Here is a 23464-nt window from a genome sequence, read left to right as displayed (position 1 = left end):
TCGCTTGGATTAAAGACAAAGGTTCAGAAGAATAAGCGTTTGACCTAGCTGCCTGATTAGATTGGAAACATAAGACGATATAAAGAATAAGAAACACTGTGTGAAGCCTGTTTTATACATCGTACCATCTAGAAACTACTAGAAGTTACTGAAATTCTCATTAAGCCACTGTAATTCCTCGAAACTTGATTTAAACAGTTAAAACACACACTTATTACCATAATTACACTGTCAACTTCAACGTCGAATACTCAACCCTCTCTTTTCTCCAGATTCTTCTGTTGAGTGAGAATTTCTTTCTCATAATTGCAGTGTTCTACTGCCCCCCTGAGGCACAGATAATACGCCACCTCGGTAGGCTCAGCTCAACACACACAAACATGCAGGTGTTTTGGAGTTCAGGTCCTACACGTGACTCAGGGTAGACGAGCTCTCCTGTAAGAATCGGAGCCTCTCCAGGAAGTCGCTGACGTATCCTTCGAGAGGTTTGAGGCTCGGGTACGATTTTTTCATCCACATACCTGGAACCCGGCCCTTCAGGATGCTCGTCACTACTTCCTCCAACTCGGATGACATCACCACCAGACCCTGCGGTGTAGACGGGAAAAGGGCACATGGTGTATAAACATTTTGTTGATTTTTATTTTGAAATCATACTCCATAATTAATTAAACCATAATTTATTTCAACCTTAATGTGTTATCCAAAAAGGTGAACTAGATGTTGGAGTGTGGCTGTGGGGATTAGTGATTATTCAGCTACAAGAGCATTAGTGAGATCAGACACTGATGTTGTAAGAGTGAGGAGGTCTGGAGTTCAGTCGGTATTCCAGTTCATCCCTAAATTGTTCAGCGGGGTTGAGTCAGAATCAGGGCTCTGTGAAGGACATCAAGTTCTTTCACGTTAACCCTGACCTCCACACCATGTCTTCATAGAGTTCAGGGGCTTTGTGCATAGACACAGTGTCATGCTGAAGTGAAAAAGTCATTCAAGAATATATGCCAAATGACTAAAACCTACTTGACTGTTCTGATATAACGCTTTTTAAAATTTCTATACAGTACATTGGCTGTAAAACCAGAGCACCAGTCGCTTTCACATTAAACATTTTGAACATACCGAATCTCCGACTCTAGACGTAACGTTGACTCGACTCTCATGATGGTAAAGAGGATGATTAATAATAAGATCTGGTTTAGGAAGCAGTCTCTCTAATATTAAGTCTTGTAATAGAAATGATTTTGTAATTCTGACTTTTTTTTGTGGATTCAGGAATTTATGTATTTGTGTTTATTTTATCTATGAATAATGTATTAGCAAACTAGCGAAGCTGAATTAATTAGCCTCATGGGAGATTCCACTTGGCAGGGAAGTGAGCTGCTATTGAGAAGCTGTCAGTAATAAGAGCAGATTTTGTACATGTTCGAGATAAAACTACGCCTGAAGTTGTATTGTATTCAAACCGCCTGCTGAAATGCCACATGTGCACTAGCCGCAAAAAACTCCCATACTGCTCGGAGTAACAACGTTTTAAAAGCTGAACTTTGGCCAACCGTCTCCATGTTCCCCTTCAGCCAGAAATGTAATCTAAAAAGAGCACGTATTGTGAGGCGTTGCACAAACAGCGGTCCGAGATTAAAGAACGACCACCTCTTCGTCTTCTCGGGAGGACACGAACTTAACAAAGGCAGGAGAGAGAGCAGCGATGTGGAGGAGAAGGAGAAGAATGAAACGAGGAATAGAGAAAAAATCATGAAATAAAAAGTAAAAAAAAAGAAGAAAAAAAAAGACAGGCACCCTGGGGAAGGTGGGAGTTCAAGCGGGGAGTTGGAGAAGATGAAGGGGATTATATTAGGGTTAGATTAAGGGATCAGAGGCCGCAGGGTGTATTCAGTAGTGCTGCTCATGAAGAGAAGAGGACAGCGTTAACCAGGATTGGAGCTGTCAAGCAAACAGCAGGAGGAGATCCAGCACAGGTACAGAATCTTCAGAGCCAAGCATGCCAGGGAAAATGGGACAAAAACCACTGCCACACACCATTTCATTAAAATGTACTTTTAAATAAGTTTAACATTAATCCTTCCTAATATCTGCTTGATTAAGGGCAGAGAGAAAGTGATTCATATGGAGTGATTCGTATGGAGAGCTTAGGAGTGTTGTGGAATGCTGGAAGAATGAGCACAACATTTACATGATAGCTGTGGGAGGTGGGAGTGAAGAAGAGAAACAAAACTGACTTTATATCCATGGTTAGTAACAGCAATGCAGCTTTTCTCCTGTATATGGCATTAGCATTAACAGCAGATCTCTACTCGAGTGTTTGTCGTATCACAGCTTTAACTTAAAGCTCAATGCCAACCTTCTTGCATCTTTTCCCAACATTAATCATCAAAACCAATCCGATCGAACCACTGACATATACAGACCACATTGTGAGGTTCCACTATGGTTCTTTAGATGCTCTAAAGTTTTAGGTTCCTCAGCAACTTTAAAGCTCTTCTAATGTTTCTCAGGGACTCTAAAGCTTCTCTAAAGTTTATTTAAGGCTCCTCAGAGCTTCCAAAGCTCTTCTAAAGTATCTCTCAGGTTCTCCAGAAACTCTAAAGCTCTTCTGTTTCCTGAAATTCCCAAAGCTCATCTAAAGTTTTTCTAAGGTTCCTCAATGCCCCCAAAGCTCATCTACAGGTTTTTCTAAGGTGCCTCGGAGCCTTCCAAGTGTCTCTAGGGTCTATCTCTTTCCCCAGAGTCTTGTCCAAGGTTTCTCCAAGGTCCCGCAGAACCACCGAAGCTTATCTGAGATTTCTCCAAGGTTCCGCAGAGCCACCGAAGCTTATCTGAGATTTCTCCAAGGTTCCGCAGAGCCACCGAAGCTTATCTGAGGTTTCACAAAGATTCCCCAGAGACTCCCCTGTAAAATTCTTTAAGGTTCCTCAGAGCCTACAAATCTCCTCTAAGAATTTTCAAAGGTGCCTTAGGGCCCCCAAAGCTCATCTAAGCTTTCTCTAAGGTTCCTCTGAGCTTCTAGAGTACCTCTAACATTTCTCAAAGATTCCTCATAGCCTCTAGAGCTCATATAAGGTTTCTCTAAGGTTCCTCAAACCCTTCAATGTATCTCTAGAGCTTCTTTAAAGTTTATTTATGGTTCTGACCTTGATGGCCTTCTGGATGTTGACACATGAGTCACGGATGGTCTGCAACAGCTTGTTGAAGCGGCCCATCTCCTGCACCAGCACTGTGTTCATGCTCTGCTTGTAACTGGTGGGGAACCTGCGCATGGCCGCCTCCGTGTCAAAGTCCTGTGGCAGTTTGCTCAAAATGTCCGCCGCCACCTCATACACCATGTCGTCAGAGGATTTTGCGTCGCCGCCCGTCACGCGAGACTGGAAAGAAGAGGTGAAGGTGAAAGGCTGAACTTATAGACTGAACTCCCCAGAGATAAAAGATGCACATGCACAAATAAACAAGCAATGACTAGTCCCTCAGAAAGATATGCAAGGTTTCAGATCGTTGTCTCTCTGCCCATATCCCATTGCGTGCCAGTTGCAGTCATCAGTTATCTGAGCCTAACTGGATCATTAGCAGCTCACTAACATTACAGCAAGCAGCACATAGGAGCCCTTTTTCATTAGTTACATAAAAACAAGGGTAGCTTTAAATGCATCAAAGAAACAGTTGCAGTAATGAAATAAATCATGAATAAAGCATTCGCACTGTCAATTATTAATATCGCATACCATCTACATACTACAAACCGTCAGCATCATTTACACATCCATCCTGATTTGATGAATAAAGGCCATTATGCTGGAAACTGAATTGTAAACATAGCACCGTCTCTTACATTTGACGTCTCTGTGTCAGAATTACACTCAGTTTTATTATTGTTTTATTTTTTACACTGATGACATTCAGCATTGTGTTAAGTTGTGAATGCTGTGATTGCAGTTCGTCCACTATCAAACCTGAGTGAGCAGGATGCTCTCGAACAGGAGCTGCGTCTCCACCTGCTCCTTGGTGATGTCAGCGTTGGCGTTCATGCCGAAGATTTCTGGCGATGGATACAGTGGGAGTGATTTGGTGTACTCCACGTAGCTATTATGCTGCGGAAGAAACGAGACACACTTCCTGACGCAGGCATCCAGAACACGGAGACACTAAATAACGATGGCGCACTTAAAGCACGCCACCCACGAGATCGCTGACATTTATAATAATGACTATGCAAATCAACATTCATGAATAAAAGATTTCAGCAGAAAATGGCAAATAAAAACTGAGCGTAGATTATACATGTGCTCGCAAATAAATTAGGCAGTGGCCACTGGTGGCATCCCACCGCGCACAGTTATTGAACTCTGAGCTCGTTATGATTTTCAGAACTTTATGGAATGGAATGAAAAAAAAAAAAACAAGTGAGCAAGTGAAGCAGAAATGATATGTTTTGCATTGTGTGGGCGAGTTACATCTCTTAGTCATTTGATCATCAAGTTCTGATGATAAGTTTTCATTTAGGGTGTGTGTGCTACTTAAATGAAAGACACAATTCTGCAGACGAGTGAACGAGTGAGTGGAGAGAAAAAAACAACAAAGTTTAGTATTAATTGTTCATTTACTTCATTACATGATCTGACGTGTGTGTGTTTGTGTGTGTGTGTGACCTTACATCCCCTTCAGGAGGTGAGAAGTAAATCCCACTTGGGTCGAACTTGTACTCTGGATCTTCGATGATCTTTTTGTTGTAGAAGATGGAGAGGATGGTGCGGAGAGTTCGCCGGTCCCAGTCATCTGTAACACGTCCTCCATAGTTACACTCTCCTGTCATGTAGCGCAGTGCTTCGAATGGCACTTCCTAGAAAACAAATTAATAACAGAAGCTCATAGAGTCTGGAGTCTGAACTGGTATGTTTTTTTTTATTGGGTCCATCAGGGTAAAATTAACCAGTTACTAAGATTTTATTCATCAAATTCCTATATTCTTATAAGATGTGTGGTTTATGTCAATATGTTATTTTCTATTGTTTTTGCTGATATGCCTGTAGTTTAGATTGACCCACGATCTAAACCACCGCTCCTCATATTACGTGATTACATTAGAATGCAATAACAAGCATAAAAATCAGTTTTTGCTACAGTATAACTTATGCCTTTTAGGATTTGCAATTAAACTAATATTTGTAATTAGACAGCTGTTCTATTATGCCGTTCATATTCAGCAGTGCTTGCGGCATGAGGATGAGTGCATGAGCCATGAGAACAGAGTGATATCATGTCCTGAGTGAGAGACAGTTAAATATACAGACAGGTGGAAAATTGAAGGAAGATGTTCTTCTAAGGTGTAAAAAAAAAAAAAAAAGGTGCGTTAGAACACCACGTTCCCAAAAGATCTTCCCTCAGCTGGTGTTTTGATGATGGTGGTGTGATGGACAGTGCTGTCTAACACTGCAGTTCACACAGGTGTGTGAAAGCTTTGGCATACGAGCCCTGTGGATGGGCGAGGAGTCATCCTGGATATGACCACTCCCATCTTCCATTAGGACATAACTGTCAGTGCCATTGTTTTTTTTCTTTAATATGTCACCTGTCTGTGTCCTGATGGTCTGTTTCCTTCTTATAAAACTACAATGCTATCAATGTAACAATGAGTTGCTTTTTTCCTTTTTTCTATATATATATATAAATGTCATACATTCCTATGTTCTACAACTTTGACTTGAACTGGAAGACTTTTTATTATAATAATATTTGACTTTCAGATCATTCTGTACATTCAGCAGATGAAAAAAAATTAAGAAAAAAAAAAAACAGATAAGCAGCATCTCACTGCCTCCTTTCCTCTACTGTCTCATTCGATTAGGAAAAAAGCACCAACCTGTGCTGCTGTCTCATTTTTACACCAAAGACCCTTTTCATTATGTGCTGCGCTGCCAGGTGTCAGTTGGCAAGTTCGGCACACTTCGGAGGGCTTTCAGAAATGAAAAGGTGGAGCTGGTGACGCTCAGATCGTGACATTTCCTGCTGAAATTTCCCTTGCTAATGTCACGGAGGAAATGTCAGCGTGTTTTTTTCCGGGGGGTTCTTGATCAGTTTATGCAGAGTGCTTGTTTTGAAAGGCATAGTGAGAGTAGAGTGGAGGGCACCTCTGAAGCTGTGGAAATGTCAAGGGTTTTTTTTTTCTAATGCTTCTTCAGAGGGACTTATGAAAGGATTGGCGGGGTGCGTGAAAATGAAGTTGGAGACACAGAGTGATTGTGTTAAGAGTGCATGTGATAGAGTGCAGGCGGGTGAGAATTGGTCGATGTAGGTATGAAAAGAGGAGCCGATGTGGATGGTGTGTGTGTGTGTGTCCTCACTTCATACTGGTCGAGAAACATATGCAGCTGTTGCACAGAGATGCGCAAGTCAGTTTCGTTGAACTCATAGGGGATGTTCCAGCCCAGGGGACCAAACTTCCTTCGCTCTTGGGTAAGAGCATGAAAGAAACACAGGCCATAAAGGAGTTTCTTGAACACAGACACACACATGCACACAATCAACAATAAAACACCTGAATAAAGAAAACAACTTCTTACAAATCATCCCGCACCCCCCTATCAGCTACGTTCCCATCCAATTGGAAAAGTTTCCTACATGCTACATCATTTATCCTTCTATCACATACTTTCTCAATCACTACCCCAGATTTTCCATCAGTTTCTTGCCATAACTCCTGACTCACTGGCTTCAAGTTGCTGTTGAAGAACTCCGGATCGGAGATGGGGTTCATATAAAGGGAGCCGATGATGTTGGAACGCAAGCCCTTGGGGGCCTCGTTTGTCATCTTGACACCATTCTGAAGGACGGCCACAGGGAAGTTAGGCGACGGGTAACTGGTTAGCCACAGACAGAAATCGGGATGAGTGGTGTCTGGGTTGAGCTCCTGGAGGAAAATAGAGTCAAAAGAAACTCATCAGTTGGGACAGAAAAAGGCTCTGTGATTTATTAACTGAAAATACGTAAGAATGTTGAAAATGAAAATAATTCAAAATCTTTGCTCGGGTTCTTGCAACTCGGGTTCTTTCTTCATACAGGGCAGCACGGTGGCTTAGTGGTTAGCATGTTTGCCTCACACCTCCAGTGTCCTGGGTTCAAGTCTTGCTCCCGCTCACTGTGTGTGGAGTTTGCATGTTCTCCCTGTGCTTGGTGGGTTTCCTCCCACAGTCCAAAGACATGCTTCTAGGCTGATTGGAGTCTCTAAACTGCCTGTAGTGTGTGTGCCCTGTGATGGCCGATGATGCCTGAGATAGGCACAGGTTCCCCGTGACCCAGCCACCCCCCACCCCCCCCCCCAACACCACCACACACAAAAAAGTACTTTTTGCACTAATACAACAAACTCTGATCACCAATGTCCACTTTCACAACTAGTTTATGGGCAACTGAATCAACTATCAAATGTAATGATGAATAATTTCTAAAAAATGCTGCAACTACATATGGGAGTTCAGTGGTTAAGCTGTGGTACTACATGAGTTGCCACTCCTTGGCCCTTGAGCAAGGCCCTTAACACTCAACTGCTCAGTTGCATAAATGACATAAAAGTTAGTCTATCTGGATAACGGCATCTGACAAATGCTGTTAATCATTATATTTCAAGTTCCAGTTTTCGTCATGCCCATTTTTACCTCGCAGACCCATTCCAGCGTGGCCATCCAGGATGTGGCCAGGTGGCAGTTTTGCAGCACCACCCAGGTGCCTTCCTTCACTCCCACCTCAATCATTTTCATGGCAATGGGACCCTGGCCTTGGCCCAGTGACAGAGAGGTCAGCTTGTTCCCTGTGAAGCCCTGTGAGCAACACATAAAGGTATGGTGTTTAGAATATGACAGTGTTACACCATTGAGTGATATACAATAAAGTCATGAGTTATGCGTGAAGAAACATCTTTAAAAACAAGGTTAAATATGTAAGGAATGAAACAACAGGGAATTTAGTTATGAGAAAATAATCTATGGTGCAGTGGTATGATGCAGCCTGATATGAAGTAGAGTTAATGTTATCCACAAAAAGTGGAATATTTTCCTGTAACACCTCATTACAAAGGTTTTTTTTTTCTATAGCACAGTGATTTGCCAATAATTACATTGCTTAATATATGAATGAAAGACATTTTGTGCTTTTTATCCATTTATTGCTGTGGAATGTCCAAGTTAGCAAGCTTACTGAAACTACACACACATCTTCAACAAATATGTTTTTCTTTATTAGATAGCAAACAATACCTTTTTTGTTTTGTTTTATTGTTAGTCATATATTATGTGCAGTGTCTGTTATACAAGTCCCTCTGAATATTACTACAGAAGCAATAACGTAAAAATAAGCTTAAACCTCTGCTATGAAAATGAACCTTCTGACCAATCAGATTTGAGAATTTAACCAGTTTAAAAAGCAGATGAAGTTAGCCGATGAATAAACGTGTTTAACCTTCTCATCTCCAAACTTCAACAGAGCTGCCACCAGAGCCTGGTGAGAGGATGAAGATGAGAGTAGCACAGCAGTGACTGTCTCCAAAAGCATTCCCCAGGTTAAAGGGGGGCACCTCGATAAATTGGGATCCCAAGCTTTTTGACACAAACTCCTGGACCATGGGAATGACCTGGAGAAAGACAAAGAGCAAAAAGAAGAGCATGTACATAGGTTTAGCACTCATAAAGTATATGAAACTCAGTGTCAAGAGATGAATGTGATTCTTTCACCTTGTCTGGTCTCAGGCAGCGTATGACCAACATTCTCTGAAATTGTCCCAGTTTTTCCTGCCAGTCTCCAGGAAAAGGTGTGTGATGAGGATCCTATGTAAAACACACACATTTACACACTCAGCTCTCAGTTACACCAAAATGGCCTTGCTTTAACAACCTAACAGAGTTATCATGCATACTGTTCCTTCAGGTCCAATATGGAAACTAATAGATATACTCAGTATCTCTACTATTTCGTAGGAGTTTATCAAACACACCTTGCTGTCGTATACTTCTTTCCAGCCATCTTTCAGGCATCATGTCCTTGCACAGGCCCTTGAAGCACTCCAGCTCGTCCAGGCGGCAGATCTCATTATCGATCTCGGCAGATGCATTATTTTGAATTATTCTGCCTAGACTACAGTGACTTGTGGAGCATCAGGTCGTTACTAAGAAACAATGTATTTAATGATATTGTCATTAAATACATTGTTTCTTAGTAACTTAGTTACTAAGTTTCTTAGTGCTTATTTTATATTTTATTCCTTATTCCTTTATATTATTTCTGTCATCAAGTTTCAGGGTATGAACATAATACCAGAGTTACTTCATTAATCTGGTTTGTAAGTGAGCATGACAAGACGTACTGTATGTTTTCACCAGGAAGCATTTGGAGGTTGCATGGAAAAAAAAATCTAGACTGCTGAGTCTTTTCACATAGGGAATTGATCCTCAAAAATGTTTTTCTTTTCAGCAAAGTGCACATTTTATGCTGTGTTTATGGCTCTGGGCTATGTATTATCATGTTGCAGAGGAGTCTCTCACTAAAGAACTCTTTGTGACTGAAATGCATGTTCACTACAAGACGTTCAATAAAACATGGAGAAAGGATTCACAGATTCAGATCTTTAGATCATAAAACGTTGAAAAAGATTCAATTAATCAGGCGTTCTTTTAAAATACTACCTTTATCCTACATGATGTAAAATGTAAAATTTATAAAAAAGTGTTATTAGGTTAACTGTAGGCTAGATCTGATGTGTGCCATGAGAATATGTGATTAGTAATAGATTCAGGTCGTTATTGTGCATGTAATATTAACTGCAGTGACTTTCATGTTCATTTTATCTATCAGACAGGAGACCGGCTTCTCTAATACCATTTTGTGAACATCTTGTGCAGGTATTTGGTGTAGCTGTGGAAAGGCGGCACTCACAAGCCTGTCGTGTTTAAGCAGGTTGACAGTGAGGCAGAAGGAGAAAAGCAGCTTGTCTTTCTCAAAGAGTGATTGGCAAACATTGACATATAGCGAGTAAGTGAAGTGGTCTCTTAGGATCTGCAATCTGGGCACACACACACACACAAATAGGCAAGGAAGAAAGAATAAAGAATTAAATTATTCTCTAATTTTGTGCAGTGGTATTAAAAATACACTACTTACTGTTACTAATACGTGCTGATTCATTATTTTAATAAAATTTGGACAAATAGTTAAAAGTCCATCATGCTGATATAAGCTCAGCATCCCCTCTGTAGCTTAATGCTTTTCATAAAGCTTTTAAATTTCAGCATCTCTACATTGTTTGTGCTTTGTTACTAGTTGAACTACAAATTAATAAACTATTTAAACTTGCGTTTCGTGTTAAGCCATGTGTCCATTCCAATGTCTTTCAAAGTTACATGACACAAAAAACCATTAACTTCTGACTACTGTTTTTTTCCTGACACAAAAATGTTCATTAGAATTTTTTAAGAAGTGAATTTAATCTCGCATGAAAGCAAGGAGATAATGTTGAACAAATAAAAATACTGGATTGGACAAATATATAATAAAGGATTTTGTTGAAAGTGTCTTTATGATTTAATGCACCAGTCTGTTATGCTATTTATAGAGGCTCGGAATTTCTTTAGCTCTGATGTTAGTGTGCTTAGTGGCCTGAGCTGGCAAGTAGTGAAGTCAAACTTTTATAGTGGATTGAGACTGCTAAGTGGTGATAATGACTGGGCAGAAATGTCCTGGTGGTTAAAAACTAAGAATTTTCCAATACTGCTACAATGCACAATCTGTATGATTCTTGGAAGTTTAAAATGGTGGAGAAACAGCAGCTGTGTAAAAACTGATGGTTCATTTCAACCAGTGTTTTTTTTTTCCTTCTTATTTTGAATTAAATCTGATCTCATGCAGTGGGTCATGTGTGCAAGAGCATATCTTCAAAAATATAATTTATACCAAAAATAACCAATCCATCATGTCTGTTCAGATTATTGTCCTCAAAAGGCTCAGAGAAGCATGCTAAACCATCGACCCTGATGTATTAACATAATATTCAGGACAATGACTACTTACACAAACCATTGGCAAAATACACAAAATTTCTTTTAAACAACTGAAGTAGCTTCACACGTCTGCTCCAGAACCTCGCTCTTGTCCGAGTTGTCGATGGACAGGATAAAGAGATTGATGAACCAATCGAGCGAGTACTGGTACATGGGCTCAATGTTGGCCAGGTCAGCAATGGAGAAGAACAAGATGGCTGAATGGACTGCGATGGGTGTGTAGCCCATACGTGTTTTATCGATCTTTCTCTCCATCACCTCAGCCACAGCCTGCTTCTCTGAGATTTCATTGGCCAGCACTTTGGAGGAAGAGAGAATCTGGACAGCTGACTCGTCCTCCAGGATGTTTCCTTTAGACGCAGAGAGTACTTCCAGGATCTTGTCTTTGATCTCTTGAAGCTGCCTTCAGGATGAGGAAGGAATTATCAGGAATGTCACGAAGCCAGACTCTTAGATCCAGTCAAGTCACAACACACCTTTTAAGGTGAATGAAATCTTTTATTGTTGTTTATCAGAGATGTGTTGTAGCACAGCTACACACATTTGTTTACATATATATATATATATATATATATATATATATATATATATATACACTATATTGCCAAAAGTATTCGCTCACCCATCCAAATAATCAGAATCAGGTGTTCCAATCACTTCCATGGCCACAGGTGTATAAAATCAAGCACCTAGGCATGCAGACTGTTTTTAAAAACATTTGTGAAAGAATGGGTTGCTCTCAGGAGCTCAGTGAATTCCAGCGTGGAACTGTGATAGGATGCCACCTGTGCAACAAATCCAGTCGTAAAATTTCCTCGCTCCTAAATATTCCACAGTCAACTGTCAGCTGTATTATAAGAACATGGAAGTGTTTGGGAATGACAGCAACTCAGCCACGAAGTGGTAGGCCACGTAAACTGACGGAGCGGGGTCAGCGGATGCTGAGGCGCATAGTGCGAAGAGGTCGCCAACTTTCTGCAGAGTCAATCGCTACAGACCTCCAAACTTCATGTGGCCTTCAGATTAGCTCAAGAACAGTGCGCAGAGAGCTTCATGGAATGGGTTTCCATGGCCAAGCAGCTGCATCCAAGCCATACATCACCAAGTGCAATGCAAAGCGTCGGATGCAGTGGTGTAAAGCACGCCGCCACTGGACTCTAGAGCAGTGGAGACACGTTCTCTGGAGTGACGAATCTCGCTTCTCCATCTGGCAATCTGATGGACGAGTCTGGGTTTGGCGGTTGCCAGGAGAACAGTACTTGTCTGACTGCATTGTGCCAAGTGTAAAGTTTGGTGGAGGGGGGATTATGGTGTGGGGTTGTTTTTCAGGAGCTGGGCTTGGCCCCTTAGTTCCAGTGAAAGGAACTCTGAATGCTTCAGCATACCAAGACATTTTGGACAATTCCATGCTCCCAACTTTGTGGGAACAGTTTGGAGCTGGCCCCTTCCTCTTCCAACATGACTGTGCACCAGTGCACAAAGCAAGGTCCATAAAGACATGGATGACAGAGTCTGGTGTGGAGGAACTTGACTGGCCTGCACAGAGTCCTGACCTCAACCCCATAGAACACCTTTGGGATGAATTAGAGCGGAGACCGAGAGCCAGGCCTTCTCGTCCAACATCAGTGTGTGACCTCACAAATGCGCTTCTGGAAGAATGGTCAAAAATTCCCATAAACACACTCCTAAACCTTGTGGACAGCCTTCCTAGAAGAGTTGAAGCTGTTATAGCTGCAAAGGGTGGACCGACGTCATATTGAACCCTATGGATTAGGAATGGCATGTCACTTAAGTACATATGCGAGTCAAGGCAGGTGAGCGAATACTTTTGGCAATATAGTGCATATATATATATATATATATATATATATTTGTATGCAGCTTTTCATGTGTATTTATATTTATTAATAGCACATGTTTATTATATGCTTTGTTTTTGTTACCACCATCGGTGTTTCTGTGTGGGCTCTACGCTCGGATTATCGCGAGACTGGGACGAGAACTGTGACTCCGTGACGTGACGTCATCACGTGACATCGGTTTGTTATCGGAAGTGGGCTTTTGTGTATATATGTGATTGCTGTTTATGACTAATAAACGGTGTTTGAGTGAACATCTATCTTGGTTTTGGCTATTTTATTTGTTGTTTCATGCTGTTACCTGACCCATAGCAAGTTGTAGCCAGGGCCTCTAGGAGGTGAGCGTTATATAGTGGTGGCCCGTACGGGGACTGTTCAGCGTTTCTGTTATTGTTTCTTATTTTTGGTATTGTTACCATTATTATTGTTATTGTTGTTATTATTACTACTACTCTTTGCTATTATAGCTTTTGGTGAAATATGGATGCCAGTATGGAGAATGTTAATACTGCTGATGGTGCTGCTGAAGATCACTCTTTAGATCAGGCTGTAGATTTTACTGCAAGCCCATTTATGAGTGCACTATATTGCCAAAAGTATTCACTCACCTGCCTTGACTCGCATATGAACTTAAGTGACATCCCATTCCTAATCCATAGGGTTCAATATGACGTCAGTCCACCCTTTGCAGCTATAACAGCTTCAACTCTTCTGGGAAGGCTGTCCATAAGGTTTAGGAGTGTGTTTATGGGAATTTTTGACCATTCTTCCAGAAGCGCATTTGTGAGGTCACACACTGATGTTGGACGAGAAGGCCTGGCTCTCAGTCTCCGCTCTAATTCATCCCAAAGGTGTTCTATCAGGTTGAGGTCAGGACTCTCTGCAGGCCAGTCAAGTTCATCCACACCAGACTCTGTCATCCATGTCTTTATGGACCTTGCTTTGTGCACTGGTGCACATTCATGTTGGAAGAGGAAGGGGCCAGCTCCAAACTGTTCCCACAAAGTTGGGAGCATGGAATTGTCCAAAATGTCTTGGTTTGCTGAAGCATTCAGAGTTCCTTTCACTGGAACTAAGGGGCCAAGCCCAGCTCCTGAAAAACAACCCCACACCATAATCCCCCCTCCACCAAACTTTACACTTGGCACAATGCAGTCAGACAAGTACCGTTCTCCTGGCAACCGCCAAACCCAGACTCATCCATCAGATTGCCAGATGGAGAAGCGTGATTCGTCACTCCAGAGAACACGTCTCCACTGCTCTAGAGTCCAGTGGCGGTGTGCTTTACACCACTGCATCCGACGCTTTGCATTGCACTTGGTGATGTATGGCTTGGATGCAGCTGCTCGGCCATGGAAACCCATTCCATGAAGCTCTCTGCGCACTGTTCTTGAGCTAATCTGAAGGCCACATGAAGTTTGGAGGTCTGTAGCGATTGACTCTGCAGAAAGTTGGCGACCTCTTCGCACTATGCGCCTCAGCATCCGCTGACCCCGCTCCGTCAGTTTACGTGGCCTACCACTTCGTGGCTGAGTTGCTGTCATTCCCAAACACTTCAACGTTCTTATAATACAGCTGACAGTTGACTGTGGAATATTTAGTAGTGAGGAAATTTCACGACTGGATTTGTTGCACAGGTGGCATCCTATCACAGTTCCACGCTGGAATTCACTGAGCTCCTGAGAGCGACCCATTCTTTCACAAATGTTTGTAAAAACAGTCTGCATGCCTAGGTGCTTGATTTTATACACCTGTGGCCATGGAAGTGATTGGAACACCTGATTCTGATTATTTGGATGGGTGAGCGAATACTTTTGGCAATATAGTGTAGGTGTAATCCTACAGCTGAAATCACATTTTTATTAAATTCACTGTATATCTGTGATGAAAATGCTGATGTACCTGTTACTGATGGGGGGGTATGTACAATCAATGCAAACTGAGATTGAGCAACTGAAAGGGGACTTAGTAGACCTTAAAAATCATGTTGAGACCCAGCTGGAGAAAGTTGTGGTAGATTGTTTTCTCAGGAGGGACGCTAAGTGTGAAATGCAAATGAAAAAGGTTAGGCCCACTAGCACTCCTACCCTCCATAGACTGCAGTCTCGATTTTCCATCCTTTGGCGAAGCAGCAGAAACCGCCGACATCCTCAACTTTCTGGAGCAGTGTGAAAACTTCCTCGATGTCTGACCCTTACCCAATGCTGAGCCCCTGGGAACCCTGAGCACTGTACTGAGGGGACCTGCGCTGAGCTGGTGGAAGGTGGAGAGAGCCAAAGTCCAAGACTGGAAGACCTTCAAAGAGGCCTTTATGTCTGCCTTTCTTCCAGAGGACTACCTTGAGGAGGTGGGGGAGAAACTCAGAGCCATGGTACAACAGCCGAGGCAAAAACTAAGAGACTTTGCCTATGATTACCGTGCTCTCTGTCTCAAGTGGAAGGCAGACATTACTGAGCCAGAGCTGGTGAGCTGTATCTTAAATAATATCAACCCCAGGGTCACAGGATGCCTGAGAGGAATGGTAACCACGGTGGAACAACTGGTCAAGGTGGGCAGTCGAGTGGAGAAAGACTGCCTAGGGGCCAAGGACTATTGGCAGAAAGTGGGGAAGCTGAACCCTAAAGAAAAGGGGCCCCTCAACAAACCCAGTAGCCGAGGTCACAAAGAGCTAGCGGGGGTTACCCTGGCTCAACCACACCACTGCAAGCTCCAGAAACCCGCCCTTCTCCAAGTGCTGTTGCAGGTGGCGAAGAAGGAAATTCGAGCTGTGATAGACACAGGAAGTTCCTTCACCCTGATGCAGCACAGTGTCTGGAGGAGTCTAGGAAGATGGCAGATGGCAAGGTGCATGTGTCCAAAGCCAAGACCCAAGTAATGTACTTGTGGCACAGTTCCAAGGTGACCAACACCTACATCATGGATGATGCCTTTCGTCTCCTCTTGGGACTGGATTTGATCCACCAGACAGCAGCAATACTGGACATGGCCAATAACCAGTATGGACTGCCAGCAGGAGAAGGATATAATTATCACTTGTTCCTTCCTCCTGAGGAGATATCAGCTCTGAAATTCCCCAGCCACCAACTAAATCCAATAGTGACTCTGTACTATTCTTTACCCCCAAGCCCGGTATTTCCTTGTCTAACAGCATGTCATGAAAATGCCTCAGCTCAGTGGGACTCCGACAATCAGGACGAGTTGGAAAAGCTCATGGAAGCATGGCCGTTCGCCACATCTAATAGGCTGGGGCGGACCGCTGTCGCGAAGCACCAGATTTCCACCCTGGACCAGATACCGCTTAAAGAGCAGGGTGTACAGGGTTTCACTGATGAAGAAGATGATTATAGAAGAGCACGTGGACAAAATGCTACAAGACGGCATCATAGAGCCCTCCTCATCTCCCTGGTCCTCACTTGTAGTTCAGGTGCCAAAACCAGACCAGTCTTACCGGTTTTGCGTGGATTACAGGAAGCTAAACAGCAAGACCATACCAGATGCATATACAATGCCTATTCTGCATGACATCCTTGAATCCATGGAAGGCGCCTCCTCGTTCACTACATTGGATCTGCAGTCTGGATACTGGCAGGTGGATATGGAGGAAGACAGTAAGCAGAAGACTGCTTTCATCACCACTAAGGGCCTTTACCAGTTCACCAAGATGCCGTATGGACTACGGAATGCTGCAGCCATCTTCCAACGGCTGATGGAGTGAGTACTGGATGGGTTAAGAGGAAAAACCTGCTTTGTTTACATAGATGACATCATAATATACTCCCTGACCTGCGAACAACATGTAAAGGACATCAGTGCGGTTATGCAGAAGCTCACCCTAGCCAATCTCTCCTTAAACATGAGAAAGTGTCACTTCTTCAAACAGCAGCTGAAATTTCTGGGTGACATCATCTCAGGGAATGGCGTTGAAGTGGACAAGGAGAAGACTGGCGTAGTGGCAGAATATCCTGCACCCACCGATCTGAAATCCTTACAGTGCTTCTTAGGTCTAGGTGGATGGTACCACAAGTTCATCCCAGGGTTCTCTGACCTAGCCGCTCTCCTTAACAGCCTAAAAAGAAAGGGAGTTAAATGGGAGTGGACCGAGGAAAGGCAGGCCAGCTTTGATGCCCTTAAAGCAGCACTACAAAACCCTCCCGTACTTGCTCATCCCAACCTTTCTCTTCCCTTCCAAGTCCACACTGATGCTAGTGAGCTGGGCTTAGGAGCTATCCTGACTCAGCAAGCAGAAGAGGGAGAGAGGGTTATCGCATTTGCATCAAGGACTTTAAGAGGAGCAGAACTCAACTATTCCACCTCAGAAAAAGTGTCTGGCCGTAGTGTGGGCAGTGGAAAAGTGGAGGCACATTCTGGAAGGAAAGGAATTTCAAGTTTATACTGACCATGCTGCGCTGGCGTGGGCCTTCAACTGCCCGAAGACCTCCTCTAGACTGACAAGATGGACACTGCGACTACAGCAATTCAATTTTAAGGTTTGCTATAGAAAGGGTTGTCTGAACGCTGGACCAGATGCATTGTCCAGAGCTGTCGATCCTCCCAACAGTGAAGCGGTACCATGCCTGACAGTCAAACATCACCATCAGTCTGACCTTCCCCATTCCTTAGCCGAAATTGACAACGCTCAGGGCAACGACCACACCATCAAACAGTTAAAGTCTGCTCCAAAACATCAAAGTACAAACACTCACTGGATCAGTTTCAATGTCCACCAGGGCATACTGTACCAGAAACTCCCACTGAAGAACCAAGGGGAGAAGTATCAGGTGGTAGTTCCTCTAACCCTGGTTCCAAGCTTCCTTCACTACTTCCATGCTAATCTGCTAGGGGGGCACCTAGGAAGGCTGAAGACCTTGCTGCAGGTGTTGGAGGTAGCCTGGTGGCCAGAGGTACAGAAGGACGTCTGGGAGTATGTGAAGCTGTGTTCTACATGTCAACAATATAAGTATGACAACACCAAACCTTCAGGGTATATGCAGTCCATCGAGGTACCAGAAGCTGGGCACACCCTAAGCATTGACCTTATGGGACCTTTCTCAACCAGCAAAAAACGAAACACCTACCTGCTGGTTATCATGGACTTCTTCTTCTTGTTTCCTCTTTGTGACAGCAAAACACCAAAGATATTAATGGTCCTGCAAGAGGAAATCTTCACCCGATGGGGCATGCCCAAGTATCTGGTCTCCGATCGGGGGCCCCAGTTTACATCCTCGCTTCTGACTGAATTCTGCAAGAAGTGGGGAGTAACTCAAAAACTCACCACTAGTTACCATCCGCAGGCTAACATGACAGAGCAAGTCAATAGAACCCTGAAGGTCATGATTTCATAATATGTGGGTGACCAGCATGATACATGGGATCAGTGGATTCCAGAGTTCCGCTTTGCCATCAACACTGCCCAGCATGAGACCACAGGAAGAACCCCAGCAGAGCTGATGACAGGCAGACTCCTCAAGGGACCACTGCAAAGGCTACTACATCGTCCCCCAAGCCAGATCAAACTGCCTATCCACTGGTAGAGCGACAAGAAGAGATGGCAGAGGAGGTAAAGCACAGGATGGGGTTGCATCGGGCAAGACAAGCTAGGTTCTACAATACCCAGAGGAAAGATGCGCACTTTCACCCAGGTGACCTAGTTTGGCTCCATACACACCCTTTATCCAGGGCCACCGCTAAGTTCTCTGCTAAGCTAGCACCCAAGTGGGAGGGGCCAGCTGAAATTATAAAAAGTTAGGGCCAGTAAATTACACAGTAAAATGGGGTAACCCACCAAAAACAGACAATGTAAATTGTGGTGAACGTGAAGAAGTTTCATGGACTTTTACCCTCAATGCCGTAGGCTGGGGGAGGGGTCTATGTAGCACAGCTACACACATTTGTTTACATTTAGGTATATATAAGTATATATATATATTTGTATGCAGCTTTTCATGTGTATTTATATTTATTAATAGCACATGTTTATTATATGCTCTGTTTTTGTTACCACCATCGGTATTTCTGTGTGGGCTCTACGCTCGGGTTATCACGAGACTGGGATGAGAACTGTGACTCCGTGACGTGACGTCATCATGTGACATCGGTTTTACGGATGTAAATATAAGCCAGGAAAAAGCTGGCAAGAGGAGAGAGCACTCCAGAAAAAAAGGAGATAAAATAAAAATGAACACTGAAGTGGATTATTGAAGCAGCAGGATCATCACCACCGAACGGAATTCCTTGTCTGCGGTCCAATTGGATTATTTGTTCGCGAGGATTACAGCTGGCCATCTAGCCGTGTTCGGCTCATTGATCCGGTTCTGCTCACCCTGGCACGAAATACGGGTGAGACCGATCCAAAGACTGCTTTAAAGTTGTACATTGTGTAAATAAGGACTGAGATTATTCAGAGACTGGGGAAGTGGGCTTTTGTGTATATATGTGATTGCTGTTTATGACTAATACACAGTGTTTGAGTGAAAATCTATCTTGGTTTTGGCTATTTTATTTGTTGTTTCACCCTGTTACCTGACCCGTAGCAAGTTGTAGCCAGGGCCTCTAGGAGGTGAGCGTTACAGTGTGTTATTGGTTACATGATGAATAAATATAACACGTCAGAGATGTGCTGGTATAGGAAAATAACCAATAATAAAATGATGTAATGCTCCCTGATGTTAGTTTAACACGTTGATTATTTTCCAGTTACGTGATATGAGTCACAATTTTAATTCTGGCCCCTTTACAAGCACAATTTTCTCGCAAAAAATTCTCTAAGCGAATGCGTCTGATTCGTCTCGACACCTCATCAACCTGTTTTTTTTGTGCAGGTATACTCTTAAGCGGTTTGATAAGTCAGCCAAACATCTAGATGATCCAAATCTGTGGGATTCCTTTATTTTTTGATGACAGATTCATAATTTAATCATTTCAGATCAGTGTAATTTTTGCTTTCTCCTGACGCATGTCCTTGGTTCACGCCTGATGTTTTTGTCCTTGTTCATGTATTTAAGTATTATTCTCATTTTATTATCTGTACAGTCTTTAACTACAGTTACAGTATGTTGACTCCTGTTAGGTCTAATGCTTACATTTATTACTCTATTGTATGTAGATATGCAGATAAAAAAAAGGGTAGCTCTATCCTTATTTTTGCAAAATGTAGATGGATAATCACCTGGCCAGTGTTATAGTATGTAGGATAGTATATGGAGCTTAAAGGAGAAATTGTAGGATTATTTTCAATTGGTGCAAAGATACATAATTTAATCATTTTAAATCAATTGTGTGATTTAATTGTCAATCAGTGTGATTTTCTGCCTACATCTAGCATGATGTATACAGTACATTAGCCTTGAGCATTATCTATATGGTCTTGAGTGTGTCCTTTACATTTAAACCTCAGCTTTCAAATCATGTTTAGACTATAGACAGTACAGCCTGTCTGCATGCATGAAATCTCCTGTCTTTAATTCTCCTGATTCTTCCCTCATCTCACGTCTGGTGAATCTCACTCAGATTTACAACTATCCACAAGTCCACTATCCTAAACTGCTCACAGTTCGAGTGAGCTCAGTCACTCTCATAGAAAATCATAGAATCTTCCACAAAACAACTTGTGCCAAATTTGACAGAAATGATTGAACTAATGACAAATAAAGGTTATCTGCAGTCATACCTCTTGTTTTTCGCTCCCTTCAGGATGAGGTCTTGTTTTCTCTCTTCTAGGTCTGGTCTCTCTCTAGCCACAACGATGCCAAGCAGTTGGTCTTGCATTCCTTCAGGCATGATCATGAAGTTCAGAAGGGTTACCTAAACGTCCAAAGTGAATTTGGACAAATCAAGGGCACAGGAAGATTCCTTATATCAGATTGCATGCTCAAGTTTGGTGTCTTTCACTATTCACTCATGTTGCTGTTGCTGTGTGAGTCCCTGGCTAAAACATTCCTTAATATTTAGAATGCACAGACTCACTGTATCTCAGAAAATTAGTTTAAAAGCAGTGTTTCCACACAGAGAATGGACTTAACTTATTTTAAAACTACACACAAGCAAAGATTCTCATTCAGATGTTTTTTCCTTTAGGTGAGGTAATTTACAACAATCTTAAGTAACGGTTCTGGTCAAATGGTTACAGAAGTTTGTGCACCCCTGACCATCACACTTACATATTCCCGTTCATGCTTATAATAAGCTTCATTATTCTGGAAAGGTTTTCCACTAAATGTTGAAGCGTGGCTGTGGGGATTGGTGATCATTCAGCTACAAGAGCATTAGTGAGATCAGACTCTGATGTTGTAAGAGTGAGGAAGGCTAGGGTTCAGTCAGTGTTCCAGTTTATTCTAAAGGTGTTCAGTGGGGTTGAGTCAGAGTCAGAGCTCTGTGCAGGACACTCGAGTTCTTCCACCTCAATCTTAACCTCCACACCATGTCTTCATGGAGCTCTGTGCTTTGTGCACGGGGGCAATGTCATGGTGGATCACTGTTCAAGTCTCTTATTTCCAGTGAAGGGAAACTGTACAGCCACAGCACATAGAGACATTTTATGCAATTGTGTGAAAAAGCACACATGGATGTTATGATCAGGGGTGCACATACTTTTGAGCATATTATGTATGGAAAAATATTTATGTGCATTGCTAAAAGAAGTATGAGTCAAATGTGTAACGTAGCTGATATTACTTTAGAGTTTTTGATTTGTTCCTTAGAGTTTAGCAACCATTGGAAAATACACATAAATACACAAAATTTATTTATTTATGTTTGCAGCTGCCTGATTGTATGCAATAGATTCCAGATGTGAAAGAGAAGAAGGTGCTTGACTTAATGCCTGTCGAGTGAAATAATGCCCCAGACAACGATCATGATTAACTCTTGTTTCAGGAGCGTGTCGATTTTTTTGTCTGTTTTTCACTATTACAAGCCAATCAAATGCCTCACTGTCACATTGGCAGGGCCTTAACACAAGACGTAAAGATGTAAAGATTCATTTTGTCTTTGTGTCCGTTTTCTCTCATGCTGGAAAAAGGAATAGTGCTATAAAAAAACATTCTAAAATAAATTCAATTGAATGTAGAATCCTGTAAGATCTCACATCTCATCCTGGCTTCCGGCACGCTGCAGCTCTTTGCAGAGAACACGCGTGAATGCTTCAGTGCTACATAATCCTTTCAATTTGGAAGGATGTTAATACTCACACAGAACGATTCATGAAGTGTTTCCAAAGATTCCTGATGCACCTTGATTTAGAAATAGAAGTCGTGCATGTCTTTGGGAATACGAGGAAACTTTAGGTTACTTACGTAACCCCGGTTCTCTGACAACAGGAGTGAGGTATCTCATTATGGGAATCGCCTCGGGCGTGACCGATCCTGGAAGCACCAATTACACCACGTCTGTCAGTTGACAGACCAATCACGAAAGTGATACAGGAATCCCGCCTCCCTTATATATATCGCTGCCAGCGGTCCCTACCTCATTCTTAGCATATCTCCTCTCTGTGCTGCTGCAAGGAGGGAAGTGTGGTGAGATACCTCACTCCTGTTATCAGAGAACTGGGGTGTAGTGGAAATTTTAACAAGTAACATAAATGAATAAGTAACCCTTTAGGAACTTTGGTGTGTGTATGTGTGGCAAGGAAGATGTTAACCAGGTGGCTGTCAGTACCAGGAGTGACTCTACTAGTGGAATGCAAGAACATCGTATATCTTGTCTTTCTATATGCTATGGCTCCTTTTATGGAAGTGAAATGTACCATTCTACAAGAGTTTTGTGCTGTTGGTCATGTATACATTTGGTTTAGGATGCACCTAAATGTTCTATATAAGGGGGACCCGTGAAAGAGGGCTTTGCCTCTCCGCTGTGTAATTTTATTGCACTGTGTTTGAGATGCCTTTTGCCATGGCAAAATAAAAATTCCTTTCTTATCTCTTTGCTTTAACTTGCACCATTGTGTCCGTGTGTAATTTGTTAATTATTTCAAGTCGGAGTTCAGACTTGCCACCACATTTCTGGAGGTTCCACCGAGATCCATTCTCGGGGTCGATCTCTGATCTGGTCTGGTCCGGACCAACCTGAAGACGGTTACTTCATTGAACCACGCAATTGACTACTGGTGGGGAGAGATCTGGACAATCACGAGACTGCCCCAGTGAAGGGATCTGGAATTAGGTGGTAAGATTTTAATTTATTTAAAACTCTCGTTTTTTCCATCTTCAGACAATCGGCTTCAGGTAGGCAGAATTTAAGCTTGGATTCTGGCCAACGGTTCTGGGAACTGGTAAAGTTACATGAATAGTTCTGGGAACTAATTATATACTATGGTAGTATATACTGATGTTGCAACTACTTTCAGCGGACTTTGAGGAAAGCCGTCGCTGGTGCTGATGAGCACAGCTGAGTGACCTGTGCAGGTAAAATCAGGCTAAAAGAGGTAAATAAGGCATTTGTCTTATTTGTCTGTTGATCGACTGTTGAGAGAATATAGGAACCAACACAGACAATGGGTAGTGGGGAAAGTAAGGATAAGAGTGATGATTTCTTGAGGGCATGTAAGCATCCTAATGT

At 42.6% G+C, this 23464-nt stretch overlaps 1 protein-coding gene across 1 annotated transcript in view; it reads right to left on the bottom strand.

Moving 5' to 3' along the window:
* Positions 1-23464, bottom strand: part of LOC131354162 (dynein axonemal heavy chain 7-like) — a 51020-nt gene that overhangs the window by 6297 nt on the left and 21259 nt on the right. Inside the window, exons 2-13 of the mRNA XM_058391499.1 lie at positions 20577-20710; positions 11062-11454; positions 8993-10057; positions 8733-8825; positions 8461-8632; positions 7662-7823; positions 6716-6916; positions 6351-6500; positions 4664-4849; positions 3963-4100; positions 3150-3380; positions 412-588 (exon numbers count right to left, since the gene is read on the bottom strand). Coding sequence (XP_058247482.1) covers positions 412-588; positions 3150-3380; positions 3963-4100; positions 4664-4849; positions 6351-6500; positions 6716-6916; positions 7662-7823; positions 8461-8553 — 1338 coding nt within the window. The 5' untranslated portion in view covers positions 8554-8632; positions 8733-8825; positions 8993-10057; positions 11062-11454; positions 20577-20710. The remainder of the gene's footprint in view (positions 1-411; positions 589-3149; positions 3381-3962; positions 4101-4663; positions 4850-6350; positions 6501-6715; positions 6917-7661; positions 7824-8460; positions 8633-8732; positions 8826-8992; positions 10058-11061; positions 11455-20576; positions 20711-23464) is intronic.

The sequence above is a fragment of the Hemibagrus wyckioides genome, linkage group LG06 (assembly GCF_019097595.1).
Source record: "Hemibagrus wyckioides isolate EC202008001 linkage group LG06, SWU_Hwy_1.0, whole genome shotgun sequence".
Lineage (NCBI taxonomy): Eukaryota > Metazoa > Chordata > Actinopteri > Siluriformes > Bagridae > Hemibagrus > Hemibagrus wyckioides.
This window is presented reverse-complemented; position numbering and strand designations above follow the sequence as displayed.